The sequence below is a fragment of the Aspergillus novofumigatus genome, assembly GCF_002847465.1.
Source record: "Aspergillus novofumigatus IBT 16806 chromosome Unknown P174scaffold_10, whole genome shotgun sequence".
Lineage (NCBI taxonomy): Eukaryota > Fungi > Ascomycota > Eurotiomycetes > Eurotiales > Aspergillaceae > Aspergillus > Aspergillus novofumigatus.
In genome coordinates, this window is record NW_020194283.1 from 532,117 (window position 1) to 546,228 (window position 14,112).

At 49.0% G+C, this 14,112-nt stretch overlaps 9 protein-coding genes across 9 annotated transcripts; 3 read left to right on the forward strand and 6 right to left on the reverse strand.

Annotated features, from left to right (window-relative positions):
- The first annotated feature begins 33 nt into the window (after positions 1-33).
- Positions 34-1,080, forward strand: P174DRAFT_445879 (alpha/beta fold hydrolase). Its single transcript, XM_024828440.1, has one exon. The coding sequence runs from the start codon at positions 39-41 to the stop codon at positions 999-1,001; it is 963 nt and encodes a 320-aa protein (XP_024677927.1). The 5' UTR covers positions 34-38; the 3' UTR covers positions 1,002-1,080.
- Positions 1,055-2,413, reverse strand: P174DRAFT_464467 (solid-state culture-specific ATP-grasp domain protein; the record flags this gene model as incomplete). The annotated part of the gene is made up of 1 exon (XM_024830393.1): positions 1,055-2,413. The coding sequence occupies one exon, from the start codon at positions 2,411-2,413 to the stop codon at positions 1,055-1,057; it is 1,359 nt and encodes a 452-aa protein (XP_024677928.1).
- A 2,428-nt stretch (positions 2,414-4,841) lies between these two features.
- Positions 4,842-5,997, reverse strand: P174DRAFT_464468 (uncharacterized protein; the record flags this gene model as incomplete). The annotated part of the gene is made up of 2 exons (XM_024830394.1): positions 4,842-5,274; positions 5,414-5,997. The coding sequence occupies 2 exons, from the start codon at positions 5,995-5,997 to the stop codon at positions 4,842-4,844; spliced, it is 1,017 nt and encodes a 338-aa protein (XP_024677929.1).
- A 928-nt stretch (positions 5,998-6,925) lies between these two features.
- Positions 6,926-7,297, reverse strand: P174DRAFT_56635 (uncharacterized protein). The gene has a single exon (XM_024832388.1). It carries the CDS (start codon positions 7,189-7,191, stop codon positions 6,991-6,993), a length of 201 nt encoding a protein of 66 aa, XP_024677930.1. The 5' UTR covers positions 7,192-7,297; the 3' UTR covers positions 6,926-6,990.
- Positions 7,298-7,835: 538 nt separating this feature from the next.
- P174DRAFT_445880 (NAD(P)/FAD-dependent oxidoreductase) lies at positions 7,836-9,221 on the forward strand. The gene has a single exon (XM_024828441.1). The coding sequence runs from the start codon at positions 7,891-7,893 to the stop codon at positions 9,037-9,039; it is 1,149 nt and encodes a 382-aa protein (XP_024677931.1). The 5' UTR covers positions 7,836-7,890; the 3' UTR covers positions 9,040-9,221.
- A 103-nt stretch (positions 9,222-9,324) lies between these two features.
- Positions 9,325-9,734, reverse strand: P174DRAFT_425263 (uncharacterized protein; the record flags this gene model as incomplete). The annotated part of the gene is made up of 2 exons (XM_024825272.1): positions 9,325-9,428; positions 9,494-9,734. 2 exons carry the CDS (start codon positions 9,732-9,734, stop codon positions 9,325-9,327), a joined length of 345 nt encoding a protein of 114 aa, XP_024677932.1.
- Positions 9,735-10,946: 1,212 nt separating this feature from the next.
- On the forward strand, positions 10,947-12,029 carry P174DRAFT_445881 (homocysteine S-methyltransferase family protein). The gene has a single exon (XM_024828442.1). The coding sequence runs from the start codon at positions 11,017-11,019 to the stop codon at positions 11,956-11,958; it is 942 nt and encodes a 313-aa protein (XP_024677933.1). The 5' UTR covers positions 10,947-11,016; the 3' UTR covers positions 11,959-12,029.
- A 65-nt stretch (positions 12,030-12,094) lies between these two features.
- P174DRAFT_379102 (class II aldolase/adducin family protein) lies at positions 12,095-13,068 on the reverse strand (the record flags this gene model as incomplete). Its single annotated transcript, XM_024822884.1, has 3 exons — positions 12,095-12,451; positions 12,497-12,804; positions 12,858-13,068. 3 exons carry the CDS (start codon positions 13,066-13,068, stop codon positions 12,095-12,097), a joined length of 876 nt encoding a protein of 291 aa, XP_024677934.1.
- Positions 13,069-13,524: 456 nt separating this feature from the next.
- On the reverse strand, positions 13,525-14,033 carry P174DRAFT_378707 (GFA family protein; the record flags this gene model as incomplete). The annotated part of the gene is made up of 2 exons (XM_024822852.1): positions 13,525-13,881; positions 13,950-14,033. The coding sequence occupies 2 exons, from the start codon at positions 14,031-14,033 to the stop codon at positions 13,525-13,527; spliced, it is 441 nt and encodes a 146-aa protein (XP_024677935.1).
- Between the last annotated feature and the right edge of the window lie 79 nt (positions 14,034-14,112).

Genomic DNA, 14,112 nt, shown 5'->3' on the forward strand with positions numbered 1-14,112 from the left:
GGATATTATCCCACTTGGCCATTGACTCGCTATTTCCAATGGCCGAATTTTCATCCTCTAAGAGTACGGATACCATGATCTCCATCGGCACCCATCGCCTCTACCTCTCCATCAGCGGCCCACCCCGCCGCAGCCCCCCAGATCCTATCGTAGTGTTCATCGCCGGCGCAGGCGACGTCGCATCGTCTTACTGCGCCGTTCAACGCCTTGTTGCGCCTTTCTCCCCGCTTGTTCTTTACGACCGCTCTGGCCTCGGTCGCAGCGAATGTAATCCAAACACAGCAAACCCGACGGCCACGTCAGCAGCCGCAGAGTTACACACCTTACTCACCACCGCGAACATCCCTCCGCCACTTATCCTGGCCGCTCACTCCTATGGAGCCATCGTCGCCCGGGAATATCTCCATCTCTACTCGAGTGATGTTGTGGGGATGGTCCTCATGGATGCCTCAACGGAACGAAACATCGAGTTATTCCAGAACCCGGATTTAGACCTTAATGCCATGGTTGGTAATCTGAAGTTTGCCGAGGTCACGGGGCTGCGTGCTGCTGCTCAGCTCTCGCGGGAAGAATGGAGGGTGAGAGCGATGGACATTGCGCGGGGAGCGGCTACTTCTCAGGCAGAAGCCATGGCGCGGGAGGAGGTTTGTCGTGCGCTCGCTGAGAAAGAGCAGTTCAAGAAGCAGGCGCTGGTGAATCAGCCTTTGAGCGTGATCCGGTGTAATGGGTTGAGGGACTACCGGAGACTGTACGAGAAGGCTGTCGAGGCTGGGAATGGGACGCAGGCTCAGCAAGCGGCGTTCCGTGAGCTACTGGAGAAATGGGATGGGATGAATCGTGAGATGCAGGAAGAGCAGTTGAAACTGTCTAGACGGAGTCGGGTGGTTTATTTGCCGGACTGTGGGCATAACGTGCATTTGATTCGACCGGAAGTTGTTGCAGAGGAGATCCGATGGGTAAGAGAGCGGGTTCTAGATCAGAAGATAGAGTCTGCTCTTTGATCTTATGCATCGTTGTCGGAGTGCATCATCGCCTGCTTTTAGGCGTACTCTCTTCACATATTGCAAACAGGAGCAGCAAAATCCTTGATTTTCTTGAGTGTCTCCTCCACTTCGGAGGAATCCCGGCCTCCTATATTGATTGCAGCTTGACTGAGTGGTATCGACTGGGCGTGTGCCCAGCCGCAGATTACCAAGGTGCCCCTCTGGAGTTCGTCCGAGAAAGCCGCTTCAAATGCGGCCCTAGAATAAAGGAAACTGGCCTGCATGAAAGTAACCTCCAGCAGGCCGCGCTGAAGAAAGTGTCCCGCGAGCGGTCCTAAGTGGTAACTGCCAGTGACACGGGCGTTGAGGTCGACGATGTACTGGTTTCCATACACATTTGTTATTATATCTACCCCAACCGGGCCATAATAGCCTTTCGCATGCAGGAAAGCGGCGATCTTCTCCGATATGTCGCGATAGGTTTCCTTAAGCTCCGGTTGCCGCTTGTAAGAGATTGAACTACCAATCCAGTGCCCATGTTCGTCCAATTGCTGATCACAGCACGCTATAAAGATGGGCCGCCCCTTCTTTGTTACAAAAAGAGATAGGCCCATTGTTGTGCCTTGAATGAAGTCCTGAATCACCAAAGAACATGGACGCATATGATGATTTGATTCGTTAATCTTCTGGAGCATCCGGCCGAGCTGCGCTGCGAGTATTGCCTTGGCATCTGTTCTTTGGGCGTCTGTTAAGACCTTAAAGACGCCTAGCCCAGAGGCTGATTGGGGGAGCTTTAGAACAAATGGCAATTCGTGATTGTCGAGTAGCTGGGTGATTCTGGAAATTTCACCCCTGAGTAGGTCCTGATCGTGTACCTCATGTGGAGTGAGAACAGTGTCAATAACCTTTGATGGCGGCGTTGGCAGTCCTGACATAGCCAAACCAGGTTTGGACAGTAGCTCATAGTGAATCTCAGGGTCGACGAGATGTTGTAAGTGCAGAACGCAGTCTGAAGGAAACATTACTGCAATATGAGCGCCTGGCTCTACAGGTATACTTTTTGAACTTGTCGCAAAGCTCACAACTGGCTGTTGATCAAAAGATAACTGGGCAAAATTTCGAAAGACATCAGCGTGGTCCGCGCGGAGTGTATCTAGAGCTTGGTCGTTGCACTGGGAGTCAGCCTCTAGGATAGCTAGAGGCATCTTGCCAGCGATAAATCCATGTCGCTGAGGCCTAAGCTTCATCTCGAGTATGCCAGAGGGCTGGGCCGCCTTGTGCATCCCCTGCAACTCATACTGGTATGTAAATTTCACCGCCGACTCGTGCATAAATGAGTATACCAGGGTAATGTTTGTCCAGCCCTCGCTATCCATGGAGTAAAGGTCATAAAGAGTATAATCCAGGCGGATAAGAGGCGTTGAGTCCATTGTAGCCGGTTTCAGAGGCGCGTATGCTTGGTTCTGGGCATTGCCGATGGCCTCGGGCGTAGAAAGATTAAAGACAATAGGGTCTCGGCCTTCTTCTTCAAGGTGGACTTCAGATGACCTGGGCTCTATCCTGCTTTTCGCAACTGCACCCATAGTTAATGAGGATGATCACGACTGGTATGTGGTAGAAGAGCCGTATGATAAAAGAAAGAACTGCTTGGCTATCTTCCGGAACACCAACACAATATGGCTGGGAAACCAGCTTGGGGGAACTAGAAGCTCAGGATGAGGAAGCTAATGGTTCTGGCTGCATAAAGTGGGAATAGAAAAAGGAAAGGGTGTCTTGCAAGTAAAAGGAAAGATTAATGGGCTGCTCTGCTTGCAATAATAGGTAATAGACTCTGCTTCTTTATTTGTGTCCGGGCTCAGGGATCAATGACACCTACTCTAGCCAGTGAAGATGACGCTTAGACCATAGATGTACTAACAGCCCCATATCTTCAGGGGAGTAATGATCAAAGCCTGACATAATCTTATAATATCGAGCAAGACAATTGGATGGAGCCATAAGAAACTTACGTATCTCTCAGTACTCAAGCTTCATAGCCGATGTAACATTGATTAACTCTCCAGTTGAAATTGCTAGTGCGAGGAGAAGCCTGGAACATGATCTAGTAAAATGTTAGCATAGCCCATTTACATTTACTCACACTCATCAGCAACTTTTATTTTTCCTTCGACTCCGGGAGGCTCAGGGGGGAATGCGAGTAGTTGTGCTACGTCATCGATGTACATTTGTATGTCTTCACCGCGCGCCGGAATCTCCAGTAGCGCGCTTCTTTTATCAAACTCGCTCTCTACAAAATGGATATGATGTGACTTTGCAAAGAGTTTTGTATTAGTTCCCCCTTGTGTCCGGAACAATTTTCTGATGCTGTCCAAGGGAGTTGTGTGCAAGCTCCGCATTCCAGCATATCAAAAACAATGAAAGGTTCTTGAATATCCGGCCATAACAGAAAATAGGACACTCAGGATCACCGCATAAAACTACGCCCGTCACCCTAGATCCATCTTCATCGACGAGTACAGACTATCTATCTCTGCCTTTACCTCTAATGGTGAGAGTTGCGTGCTTCAGCCACATAATGGCGGAGCGGGCGATGGATGGGAAATAACTAACGAACCAGCCCTGACACGGCGTTATCCTTGTTCAAGGGAGTTTTCCTTATAAGCTCCTTTGGTCTCGATAAACTCAAATTTTCTATGGGCTGTCGTTCCATGTCTGGCCGGCTATTTTCTTGGATACGTACTTAGCGCCGTCTGGAATGCGAAATATTATCCCCTAGCCTGATTTCCCGTGGTAAAATGGCCTTGTGCTTCTTGGCTTATGACAAGAATGTCGTTGTAAATATCCATCAAGCATTCCTCAAAAATAACGAACTCCTTGCGTTCCATGCCTTCTGGTCTTACCGTGGTGGATCGTAGGATCCCCAGTCGTTTGGCCAGGTAGACTACACAAGCATACTATGTAGTTTTATCTTTGAAAGCACTTTTCCATGCAAATTTTGGCTTCTGATCTCCAGCAATGCACCGGTGAACCTTGAGCTAGGAATATGGTTGGAAAGTTCTGACCGATTTAAAAATAATACTTGACTTATATTTGCTAATTGAATGCGGGCTTAACTCCCACTTCGCTGGCTTCAGACACCATCCTATATATGAAGATGGCTCAGTAAATAAACTATGACTAGTAGGAAATATTCTCTAACGGGAAGTAGCCTACTACCTAGGAGAGAGGAGCCGATCTTTAAACTACTGTCATCACCATGCGGCGCAGTGCACCCTCCATGCCCTTCATTTTACCTCTAAGAGAACAAAGCCGTCCGAAATCCCAGCCGAGGATGTAGTCGAGAGAGGATTTCTACATAGTCTGGCTCGTTTCCTACGGTCAATTTCTGTGGGGTATGACGAAATCGATCCAAACCATCGAACTATTCGGCTTGAATCTCCCTTTCTTCAGTGCATTTATAACGCCATTGCAACCTCCACAGGCGAAAGTCCTCCACCTCATCGTCGCCAGGCTTCGGATCGTACCTACATCGAGCACAAGCTCGTAGGATATTCAAGCTCAGGCTGCAAGAGTCCAGTCCAGTCTCTCCACCGGACTTCTGTCCCCTGATACGGAAATAGGTGACATCCTGCAGGTGTAAGTGAGATATGACGATCAATAGAGGGGCGCAGGGGGAAATATACACTGACCTTCTCGTTGGAAATTGTCGTTGATACTGCTGCTCTCTACCGGCGTGACATTCCACTCCGCCGTGATCTCATGTCCGCCATGTTCTTGCTGAACTCGTCGCACGAAAAACAGATCTCCATGGCACTAGAGGGGTATCAGTTCATTTAATAAACATCAACCATCTACTACTCAAAGCTCCATCTTAAAAATATAGTGCAAAGCCACTCCTAAGCTCCCGAGAGTCAACGTTCCCATAGTCAGTCCAAGCCTCTCGACCAAACTATGGGGCGCCAGAGCCATCTTCTGGACAGGCAACCGCATAATCGGGAATGCACACCAGGGGACAGTCACATATAATCCCGCGAACAAAACCCAGCAATACCCGATCAACCTCCGAAATGCCTCTTTCCTCAACACGTAACATAACAACCCATTCCCTTCGCGGACATACCGTCTTACATAAGACTGTATCCCGTCTTCAAGCATGATAATAAACGGATGGAGAGTCATGATGAGCAAGAATCCTGTATGGCCAGGGAAGTCGCTCCATATGGCGCTCATATAATGGAACCCTGCGGAGAGAGCGAACACGAGGATTAACTCAGTGTAACGCTTTACTGTGCTGTTCGCAGGAAGCCCGAGGAGATTCATAGATATCCCTCGGCAGATGCTGCACAGCGGCCAGCGCAGAAATTGATGCCAGAGCTGTCTAGCAAAGCCTCAATTGTTTGTACTAATTCTTCATAATAGTGGTAACTTACCCCCAGAAATTTCGAAGCGTGTATGCATTCGCTATACTGCCGAAGAGCGGCGGCCAATCCTCCGGAGGCGTCAACTTGATACCCACCGATATGACAGAAAAGCATCGATAAGCCCAATCTAATAATAGTCTTAAAGTCACCATAAACACGATGGCGATAACAAGACGCGCGGCTTGTTGTATTGCTGTGGGATTGAAATAGCCCAAGAACTCTGTGCCTGGAGCATGTGTGAAAGATTGAATCTCGGAAAAACGAGCGAAGTAGCCAAAGTAGAGGAGATCCAGAGCCAGATACTGCCACATCGAGATAGCAGTCTGACGGATCAGAAACCTCGTCCGATTAACGCTACAACCGTCTGCCGAAGTGACCCACGCTGGAAAGGGCGGGATATTCTTTACTTGCCATTTGGTTCCCACTCCGCGGGTACTTGTAGCAAGTCTGAGAGCGAGGCGAAACCGAGAGGAAATACCGGGGCGGTTCCCAGATTCGTGCTTGGTTGTCAAAGATTTATCGTCGAGGCCGACGAAGCATAACAGGTTCATCAGGTGGGCGGTTCTAATTGCGGAGAAGAACGTGTGCGGCATGCGTAGGACTGGACTGCTGTACAAACTCGGTAGGCTGGTTATTTCAATGTACAACAGGAGGCACAAGAAAAGCACACCAAAGCCTTGATAAACTGAGTATCTGGCCCTGGTGCCAGCCAGTATGGTTGCAGTAAGTCCACATTGGGCTAGTATGCAGTACAATGGTAAAAGCATTTGGATAGATATCCCACGAAGGAGTTTTCCCTTGGAACTTCAAGTAGTTAGACACGCGCTTCTGCTTATCAGCAGAGTAGTATACTGCACTCTTATACTGAAGCCGAACACCTTCAACTGAGTATCAATAACCCTAGTTTACATTCTCCATGAGCAAGGGTTCATTAGCCAAACTGTACAGGGATGACACCGTCGCCCATGCGTTCCGCCCCATCTAGGAGAGGGATGGAATCCGATGTCCCACGCACTGTACGTCTGTAACTATCATTTATGATCTGAACCAACGTTGATTGGCCCTGGGGTAACCTCCTTGCTCCAGGGAAAGCATATTCTGAAGACAGGAACAAAAATAGTCTTGCAATCTCCTAAACATAAAATATTTTTCGCAATCTGCGCTGTCATCTTGTGTATGCGTGAGCCAACTGTCATATACTCGCCGGGACATTACATTCTTGAACCGACCTGATGTCGATGTTGATCAAAGTACGCGACTGCATATCTCCGCTTACTAACGACATTTCTCGCCTAAAACTTGGAAGCAGCCTCTAAGAATTATCAGTGTCGATGTAACCGAGCAAGCACAGGATAATCCTTCCTTGGCTGCTAGTTCCACGGCCTCCTAAATCATGCACTCGGTATTGTGGATTGCTGCGCAGTACCAATAGAACATTGCAGACCTACGAACTGAAGATCTTCACCGTCCCTGATATCCTTATCTTTAGATTTCGTCGTGTTGATCAGTAGAAGAACGATCTGATTCAATTACAATCTATGCCTCAAACTTCCATCCGTACCTGGCTTTATATTGAGCAAATATCACTATGAGGTTGAGTACATTCGCGTCGTAGCCTTTCCGGAAGGCGTTGTTCTCTTTAGGACTTGGTTATCTGACAGCAAGTTTTGGGTCATCATTTTCGGCGCCTTCGGAGAAAATGCAGCCCTCAGGGAACAGCACCCCGCGTTTCCACTTTGGACAAGGAAAAAAAAAAACACATAAACAGAGTTATGGTTGGTCAGCATTATATCACGGCTCTTTATCGGAGCTATGCAGATGGATGGGAGATTAATAAGATGTCTTGTTTGGCCATCTTTTCCATCATGTGACTAACGGAATCTATACTCAGCCTTTATGAGAGCCACTTCTAATACAGTAAGCCTTCAAGCCATTTTTATGCATCATATTATCTAAACATAGTTTGGTTACACAATAAGATGGGTAGGTGATTGTCCCACAGACACCTCACCTCAGCTGACGACATTTACATGGATCGTTTGTCCATCTCAGACCGGCAATGAATGATTGTAAAGTCGGTCCCGGAACCAAATACTAAGCTATTCCTTGAAAGTACACTACCTCCTCCTATCATCCCAAATCATCCGCCAGTTAGACAACTAGTTAGTGGTTTGTGGGTGATGCTTAATAATTCCTTCGCTCTCCGGTGTTGACTCAAACAAGATAAGCCGGTTGGATCCATGACTAGCCAATGGGGGGACACGGGTCAGCACCTCTTGCGAGATAAGGTTGGGCAACCTTGAAGGATCAGCTATGAACCTTGTTCGGTTTATAAGCATTAGTAATTAACAATAGAAAGCTTGGCGAACATCCTTTGCGATTACTCAGAACAAGATAGGGGTATGTTAACTATATTAATACAAGGTTAGGTCACCAACCAGAAATCAGTGAACCACCACGGATATCGAAGAGAAGACTTGACCGACATGACATCAACCAAAACAACTGTTGTGATAATTGGTGCTTCCTTTGCCGGGGCACCAATTGCGCATTCTCTCCTCAAGGATGTCAAAACAGTCAGGGTTATTCTGATCAACCCCTCTCCCACATTTTATTTTTGCATTGCCGGCCCCCGAATCATGGCCAAACCCACAGCATTCCGACCAGAGCAATACTTGATCCCAATTGAGTCGGCATTCAAGAAGTACCCCTCAGAATCTTTCGAGTTCGTTCAGGGACGCGTAACGGCCATTAATCCGGAAGATAAATCCGTCATTGTTGACGGTCAAACGACCATCGGATTTGACTACTTGGTCATTGCCGCGGGGAGTACCACAAGGTCAACGACCCGCAGTGACGTCCCCATTCCCTTTAAGCAATCCAACGCCGATAATTTTGCAACACTCATCGAGAGCGCGCAACAGGCTATCTCATCTGCATCGCAGATTGTCATAGCCGGTGCAGGCCCCATCGGTGTCGAACTCGCCGGGGAAATCGCCGAAGCCGCGCAAGAACAGGGGAAATCAGTAAAGGTTACTCTCGTCTCTGCTTCGGATCGGGTATTACCGATGCTCAAGACGTCAGGCAGTAAAGCTGCGGAAAGCCTACTTACCCAGAAAAAAGTGACGATCATCACGTCGCACACGGTCACAGACGCGCTTCTGTCCACCAACGGGACGTGGGACATATCTCTCAGTAACGGACAGCAACTCACCGCCGATTTGTACATCCCCACAACGGGCGTCCTACCTAACAACGGCTTTATCCCTCAGCAATGGCTAGACACTGACGGCTGGGTGAAAGTGAACCAAGAGCTTCGCGTACAGGGCGGACAGAATGCGCCCTTACCCATCTATGCGGCAGGCGATATAACCAACAATTCGATGCGCCTCTCCTTCAAGGCTGCTGAGCAGGCTGCTGTTGTTGCTGCAAACATAAAGAACGACATTCTTGGCTCAAAGTACAAGAGGCGGGTGTATGATCAAGGAGATAGCATCATGATGATTGTCCCCGTCGGAGCGTCGGGTGGAACGGGGCAGCTGTTCGGTATGACGCCGTGGAGTTTCATGGTCAAGGCGATCAAGGGGAAGGACTTTTTTGTCTCCAAGGCCCCTTCGGTTATTGGGGCAAGTTAATGACAGGCTTGTTGTTTTTAGCCCCATGTTGCTGATTCATCTATTTGTAACTGAATCCGCTATCCCTTCAAAGAGCAGTTCGATTCTCCCATGGAAGATCTAAGGACTCAAATTCCATTGCTCGAGAATTAGGCGTTCTTTGCTTTGATATAGATTAATGATTATCAGATGAATAACTAGGCCCAGTAAACTTCTCCGTACTCGGATAGTCATTTTTAACACAAAGTATATAGAACAGGCATGTTGCAGACTGGGGTTGCAATTCCTGGTAATGACCCTTCCCATTTAACTTGAGCATGGTTCATCAAGCCGATGTGCAAAAAATGCGTACCACCAGCCCCAATCCAACTCAATCGCGTCAGCTAATCTCACAGTGATAACGTTGGTTCCTATATACGTTAATATGTTTTAACTATGCATTGGGTGTCAACAGGTAACTATTAGGGCCACATACCGGCCGGAATCCTGAAAGTTCCCCAGAATCCTCCGTGAGAGATACTCACATAAGGCGATGGAGCATCAATTCCGACTGCGAGTTTCTTCAAGCCAAGCAAGTGTTCCCTATTAGACATTTCGTTCTCCGGGCAAGTCAAAGGCCCGTGAGTCTTTCCGAGTAGCTGACCATGATCAACATAGACTTCAAATACTTCCGCAGGGCTCCAATTATCGGCAATAGTGAGCAGGATGTCACCCATCATGCCCCGGCCTAGCCCACCTCCCGCTCAAGGCCGACTAGACAGTAGGTCCTGCAAGTCATCAGACAGTGGAACGCGAGCAGTCATTCTGTGAATATCTAGAATACAGGTCAAAAGATCTGTAAATGGCCAAGTTTAGTACCATGTCTTCTGACTACAGCACATTCACATCCCAAGGAATTCTCGCCCCAGATTCTCAGTCTCTAGCAATCAATTATTTGGAATCTCTTGCTCATGACTATTCACTTTCTGCTCTTAATTTCAGTATCCTTCTTCCGCTGTGACCGATTGTTTCTGCTATCCTCAGTTCTTCTAACATGGCGCTAACTCGAACGAAAAAGAAGAGGGTCTCAACTTAGACTTCGGGACTTCTACCAACAATTTTATCAAACAAGGCCGCCTTGAGCAAAGCAACCCACACAAGTCTGCTGAACTGAAGTCAGGCTCTCGGGTAAGCAGCAATTTTTGCTAACATGAAACCAAGAAATACTCCTAAAGAAGCTCCGGGAAGCGCTACAGTGTTCCAACGAAAGGCAAGAGATATCGACAGAGAGAGGCGTACAGACACGCCAAAGGATCCGCCTCTGATGACTCTAATGGGTCAGGTAAGGCACGCTTGCCAATTTCATCCACACAAAATTGTACCACAGGCCAAGGGACGAGATGACAGTGAATATATCTCATCCTCTTAATACAGGAACTGATTTCTGTGGTGGGTGCATCATCGCTTACTATGTGCATTATCGAACGTCTCCTGTTTACCCCTACCTTTAGCGAGGCCTCATACACTGCTATAACCGACGGGGTCATAAGGTCCAGATCTGAAAGGCATATTCAGGCAATCCTGGAAGTTAAGCGCAGTTTTCAGGTATGTAAAGGGGCAAGAGATGATCCACACCCTCTTCCCTTTTCTGCTTTCGACAGGTGCGGTTGCCGGCTGCCTTAGTATTGAGTTAGTGTGACGTTGCTTGGTGAGGGAGCTTGGAGAGTTATTTTCGGATAGTTGACAAGAGGACGAGAGTTATGTGGCGTAGTATGGTGTTAACCTATGCATACTGCGTGGATCTTCGGCGTTTCGTAGTTTATGCTCAAGTTCTCCAGTCCTCCACACTTGAGGCCATCCCCACTTTGCGGGGATCCATCAATATCCGCCAGGTGGCCAGCCAGTCGAGACTTTATTTCAACCACACTCACTCCATCCCATTCGATCAAGCATTCCACATCCCTGCTCTACACGTATCTCCATATCTTCATTCAACCTGTCACACAAAATTCACTCAACATGGCCCTCCCACAACTCATCTCCCCCAAACCTTTCCTCACAGAATGCGGCATGGAAACATGCCTCGTCCACAAAGACAAAGTCCACCTCCCCTGCTTCTCCTCCCTGCCCCTAGTCGACTCCGAGGCCGGCCGCAAACTCATCTCCCACTACTACAACTCATACATCTCCATTGCCGCGGCCAACGGCACCGGTATCGTCCTAGACACCCGCACCTGGCGCGGCGCCACGCCCTGGGCGCAACCCATGGGTCTCTCCACCGACAAACTCCTCGAGCTTAATCGCGCCGCGGTACGACTAGCCAAGGAAGCCAGGAATAGAGCCGTGGGCGGGGAGAACAATATCCCCGTTGTGATTAGCGGGACGATGGGCCCCCTGCGGGACGCGTACGAGGATACGAGTGAGTCGATCTCGCTGGAGGATGCGCGCGAGGGATACAGGGAGCAGGTGGGGGTGCTTGCGGATGCGGGGGTGGATATGCTGGCGATTATGACGGTGACGAATTTGAATGAGGCGATTGCGGTGGTGGAGTTGGCGACGGAGGTGCGGTTGCCGGTTGTGGTGTCGTTTAGTATTGAGTCTGATGGGCGGTTGCTTGGTGGGAGGAGTTTGGAGAGCGCGATTCGGACGGTTGATGAGAAGACGGGCGGGTATGTGGTGTACTATGGTGTTAACTGTGCGCATCCGGTGCGGATTTCTGCGGCGTTGCGCGATGTGCCGGAGGATGTACGCGGGAGGATTGGGTTGATCAAGGGGAATGCGAGTCTGAAGAGTCATGATGAGCTGGATAATAGTGAGACTCTTGATCGGGGGGATATTTCGGTCTTTACGGATGGGTTTGAGGGCGTGTTGCCGTTGGTCCCTAATGTCAACGTGATTGGGGGGTGCTGCGGTACCGATGAAGAGCATCTTGAGGCTATCGCTAAACGGTGCATCAAATAGTTTATTCGGTCGGGAATGTGTTGATACCGTCGGATTGCATATAGCGTACTCTACTGGAATGTACATACTTTGAGGAGATCCAAAGCATATTCAAAATCGTAAGACGCCCCCCGCATCAGCAGAACGAGAAATCTGTCTACTTCAAATAGTCGCCGTTCGTCTCCTGATGAATCACATCGAACATAGGCTTCGCGCTGAACCACCCAGCCATCGGAGTCCCAACCGTCTTGTAAGTAAATGCAGCATCCGCATCATCAATCTTAATAGTCTGTCCGCCCCGTCCAGCAGCCGCAGCATCCGCCAGAAGCTGCGCATAGCAGCACTTTTCCAGAGAGACAAACCAAAAGACAGTCTCCTCAACCGTCCGACCAACAGTCAGAAGACCATGGTTCTGCAGCATAGCCGCTTTCTTATTCCCCAGCGCCTGAGCAATATTCTTGCCTTCCTCTTCCGCAAGAACAACGCCATTGAACTGCTTGTAGACAATGTGGTCCTGTAACCGTTAGCTTTTATACATTGCCCATGAATACAAGCCTACATTGTAGAACGCGCACGAATCCTGGGTAATGATATCCAGCGGTCGCCCCAGCGTGCAGAACGCTCGGCCGTGGAGGCTATGGCTGTGCGCCGCACACACGACATCTGGTCTCGCAGCGTGGATTGCAGAATGGATCATGAATGCCGCGGCATTGAGCAAGCGAACCTCGCCTCCATCGATGACTTGCCCTTCGTGATTCACGCGAATCAAATCAGACGCCTTGATTTGCGAGAACGCTACGCCGAACGGGTTGACCCAGAAAGTGTCCGGTTCGACGGGGTCACGCAGCGTGATGTGGCCCGCCACCCCTATCATTGTCAATAACGGCAGAGCACAAGTCCGGGGACTATGGTAGTCATACCCTCGTCGTATCCATATTTTCCAAAAATGCGAAATGCGGCCGCTAGACGCCCCTTGAGGTACTCGCGCTCCTCCATTTTGTTCTCGAATACTGGTTGCTTGGGCATGGTCATCTTGACCTTGGCTTTTTCGGCACCGGCCGCCTGGGAAGACTCTGGGGATTGGAGGGTAACATTGGAGGAGACGGTTTCTGTGGCGGTTGGAGGAGCCATATCGACGGTGCTATTTCATATATCAATATGTCAATATATCAATATATGTGTTTTGGATTTGCGAGTGTTAGTCGTCCTTGTGTTATGTTATATATTGGCGAAAGGTGAGACTAGGTTTGTAATCAGGTGGTGACACTGTGACATCGACCCCAGATTATGCGGAGTTTACGGTTCCAAGCGGGGTAAGTTCGCTGGGTGCTGACTCCTGCATTGCCGATCAGCATCCGAGGTTTAGTACCCATCCACCGAATCATCGGACCATAATTATCATCATTACGACGCCGTGGTTTCTACTCGTGGCTATGATATAGCTTTGATCCCAGGGGTGACCGTGTATTTCTCATCTTTTTATCCTTCTAGAGCCCAAAGCGAAAACTGCAAGGTGACAACATATACCCCAGTTGACCAAGAGGCCTATATGTTTATCATAAAAATCACTCAGGAAATGACCGTTGACTAGCCCATAGATTTGTCCAGTCTCGTGATAGTCTCATCCTTCATCTGCTCAACCCACTTATCCTTGCGAACACACCAGATCTCCATCGCCAACTCCCCACATTCATCCCTGTACGGATCATCCAGCGTCCCCGTTTTGATAATAATGACTTCATCCTGACCACTTGGCACGGACGTGAAGGGCGTCCCGCAGTCCCCGCAGAACATCCGGGGAACACCAGTGCCGCGCTCGCTCTTATCGACGTAAAGTTTCGGCTGGCCCTTGGTCCAGTGGAGGCTTGTCTTGGGGACGGCAATGTTGGCAGAGAAGCCGGAGCCGGTGTAGCGTTTGCAGTTAATACAATGGCAGAGAATAACCTATGAGACGAGTTGCGAGTCAGCAAATGATTGGTGAGAACTTTGAAGACTGCAGGGTGAATAAGGACCTTGGGAGTTGTGGAGTCGGGGAGATCGATCCGGTAGGTCACGGCATTGCAGAGGCAGGTGCCTGTATAAGACTTCTGAGACATGTTGACGAGATATAGATTCCAATCGTTTCGGTTCCCGTTCAATTAAGGCTTTTTGGAAACGACTCACTTCAATGCGAAG

Bases quoted from the DNA above. Each gene is read 5' to 3' on its own strand.
- P174DRAFT_445879 (XM_024828440.1), top strand. From the start codon at position 39: ATGGCCGAATTTTCATCCTCTAAGAGTACGGATACCATGATCTCCATC.
- P174DRAFT_56635 (XM_024832388.1), bottom strand. From the start codon at position 7,191: ATGCTGACCAACCATAACTCTGTTTATGTGTTTTTTTTTTTCCTTGTC.
- P174DRAFT_445880 (XM_024828441.1), top strand. From the start codon at position 7,891: ATGACATCAACCAAAACAACTGTTGTGATAATTGGTGCTTCCTTTGCC.
- P174DRAFT_445881 (XM_024828442.1), top strand. From the start codon at position 11,017: ATGGCCCTCCCACAACTCATCTCCCCCAAACCTTTCCTCACAGAATGC.